This window comes from Mastomys coucha, unplaced genomic scaffold, assembly GCF_008632895.1.
Source record: "Mastomys coucha isolate ucsf_1 unplaced genomic scaffold, UCSF_Mcou_1 pScaffold8, whole genome shotgun sequence".
Taxonomy (NCBI): Eukaryota; Metazoa; Chordata; class Mammalia; order Rodentia; family Muridae; genus Mastomys; species Mastomys coucha.
Window position 1 is genome coordinate 28,850,220 of NW_022196914.1, and position 2,562 is coordinate 28,852,781.

At 44.2% G+C, this 2,562-nt stretch overlaps 1 protein-coding gene across 1 annotated transcript in view; it reads right to left on the reverse strand.

The window, feature by feature from the left end:
• LOC116083869 (zinc finger protein 58-like) overlaps window positions 1–2,562 on the reverse strand; it is a 37,332-nt gene that overhangs the window by 13,109 nt on the left and 21,661 nt on the right. Inside the window, exon 5 of the mRNA XM_031360650.1 lies at window positions 99–251. Within this exon, the coding sequence (XP_031216510.1) occupies window positions 99–251 (153 nt within the window). The remainder of the gene's footprint in view (window positions 1–98; window positions 252–2,562) is intronic.

Consider the following 2,562-nt stretch of genomic DNA (forward strand, 5'->3'; position numbering starts at 1 on the left):
CCGCCTCCCGCCCAGCCCTCCCCCGCTCCCTGCACTCCGGACCCGCCCACCCGCAGAGTTCCTGAGGCTTGCAAGGCTAGGCTGCATCCCGGACCAACCTCCATGTCGAGCGCGGAGCACAAGCCACACTGTCCCAACTTTGAGAAAGCCGCAGAGTTTGGAGAAACACAAAAGCAAAATGAACCGGAAGCATAGAGAGCAGAGTCCGGTCTAGCGGAGTCCTGCTGAGAGAGACTACATTTCCCAGAAGTCTATGCGAAGGACTACCCTGAACCAATGGCAAGAACAGTTTATAGCCCAAGAACTGTCACTGGATTAGGCTGCTTTTAAAGTCTCATATTTAAAAAGGGCTTGTGGGACTATGAGTCCAGCCTTTGACGGCGTCGTGTGTTAGGTTTACTTCTTACTCTGATCGATGCTGTGACTTAAAAAGCTTAGGTGTACCTAGATTCTTTTGGCAGGAGAAAAAATTCTCATTGACTCAATTTTACTTTAAAATAATGAAGCAAGAAGGTATACTGGGACACACCACAAACTCTTTAGGATAGTTTTTGAAACCAGGTTTCCTGGAAACGTTCTGAAATCTCAGCTACTCTGGGGCTTGAGACAGAAGAATCACAAGTCTATGTCCCAAACTCACCAAAAGAGATAGGGGGCTACTTAACTGGTGAAGCACTTCCCTAGAATGAAGGAGTCCTTTGTTTAACACCCATTATGACACAAAATCAATGAGAAAAATAAACAAACAAAAACAAAAAACAAAAAACAAATGAATAGTTTTAGTGTGTACACTGGAATGCACTTTGGGGCATGGACCAGGGGACACAAATGTCTCTTACGGATTAGCACCAGAAATCCTTTGAGATTTTCAACTGTCCTTAGTCCCTTGTCCGCACATTCCTCCGTTAATCTGTGTAAACAATTTAATTTTGAGAGAGCTGTACCAGAGCTTCACCGGATTCTCTTCCACAAACTCAGACAACTATTCATCCCCAAGTTTGTTTTCGTGCCATGAACACTGATTCACAACGAGATTACTTCTCAGATGAGACAGCAGAAAGATCAAATTGTTCTGTTTTGTTTCATCACCAGAAGAAAATCATTGTGCTGGGTTTTATCTCAATTTGACACAAGCTAAAGTCATCAGAGGAAGGAACCTCAGTGAGAAAATGCCTCTATGAGATTGGGCTGTAGGCAAATCTGTATGGCATTTCATTTTCTCAATTAGTGATTGAAGTGCCAGGGCCCAGGCCATTGTGGGTGCTGTCAACCATGGGCTGGTGGTTCTGAGCTCTGTAAGAAATCAGTCTGAGCAAGCCATAAGGGACAAACCAGTAAGCAGCACCCCTCCATGGCCTCTGCATCAGCTCCTGCCTCCAGTGCCCTGTTGGAATTCCAACCTTGGCTTCTTCCAATGGACAGTGATCCAGGTTATGTAAACCAAATAAACACTTTTGTCCTGTGATTTCTATTCTTGGTACTTGACTACATCTAGAATTAACTGGAATCCAGAAATAGAAGTCACACCTATGAGGGATTTTTTGTTTGTTTGTTTGAAGTGGGTAGATCCACTTCTAGTCAAGACTTTTGAGATAGAAGTTGTGGGTTGCCCTGTGCTGTTTGTATCCTGATGCCCTTCCTCAAGAAGGGCTGTCCCTGGGAGAAGTGGATCACATACTCAGGTGATTTCATGTGAACCTTCGCCTCATTTGAACTGGTCAAATAAAGACTAGAGCCTGTGATTGGGCAGTGGAAGGGAAAGGTGGGGCTGGAGGTTTTAGAAAGTGAGGGAAGAGTAGGGAGCAAGGGAGGAAGATGACAGAAGAAGAAATAGAAAGAAGATGGAGCAGAACTACATGGCCCAGAGAATACACAAGTAGCAAGGGATCTCATAGCTGGGGAATAGAGTAGTGTAGTGGTAAATCTGCTCAATCTAGGCATGCAGCTTAAAAATAATGTAACTGAGTTGTGTGGGTTTTGCATGGGCTTAGTGGGGTTGGAGAACTCTGAAACAGGTGGAAATACATGCCTTTGATCCCAATCCTGAGGTGGGAAGACACAGTTTTAATCTGGACCACACCTTCCGCTGGAAGCCTATATAACAGCAATTTTCAACATGTAGGTTATGACCCCTTTGAGGGTCGAACAACCCTTCTCAGGATGCTTAAGAACACCTGCATAACATATTTACATTACAATTCATAACAGCAAAATTACTGATGAAATAACAAAAATAATTTTATGGTTGGGGGTCACAACATGAGGAACTGTATTAAAGCCTCACAGCATTAGGAAGATTGAGAGCCACTGCTACTTAGATACTGAGGATGAAAGCTTGTGCTCTTTGTCTGCTTGCTGTTACCAAGCAAGTCCATTCCCTCACGGGCATGACAGCTACATCGTTGGGATTCCAGCATATACTGAACACCAGCTTGTGGACTGAGCAAACTTCTGGAGTCTGTTCCTACTTTCTATGTTCTGTCAGCCAACATTAGGTTAGCTGGACTTCAGTCTCTAAATCATTTGAATAAATCCTCTTCCCCTGCCCCCTCTCTCTTTCTC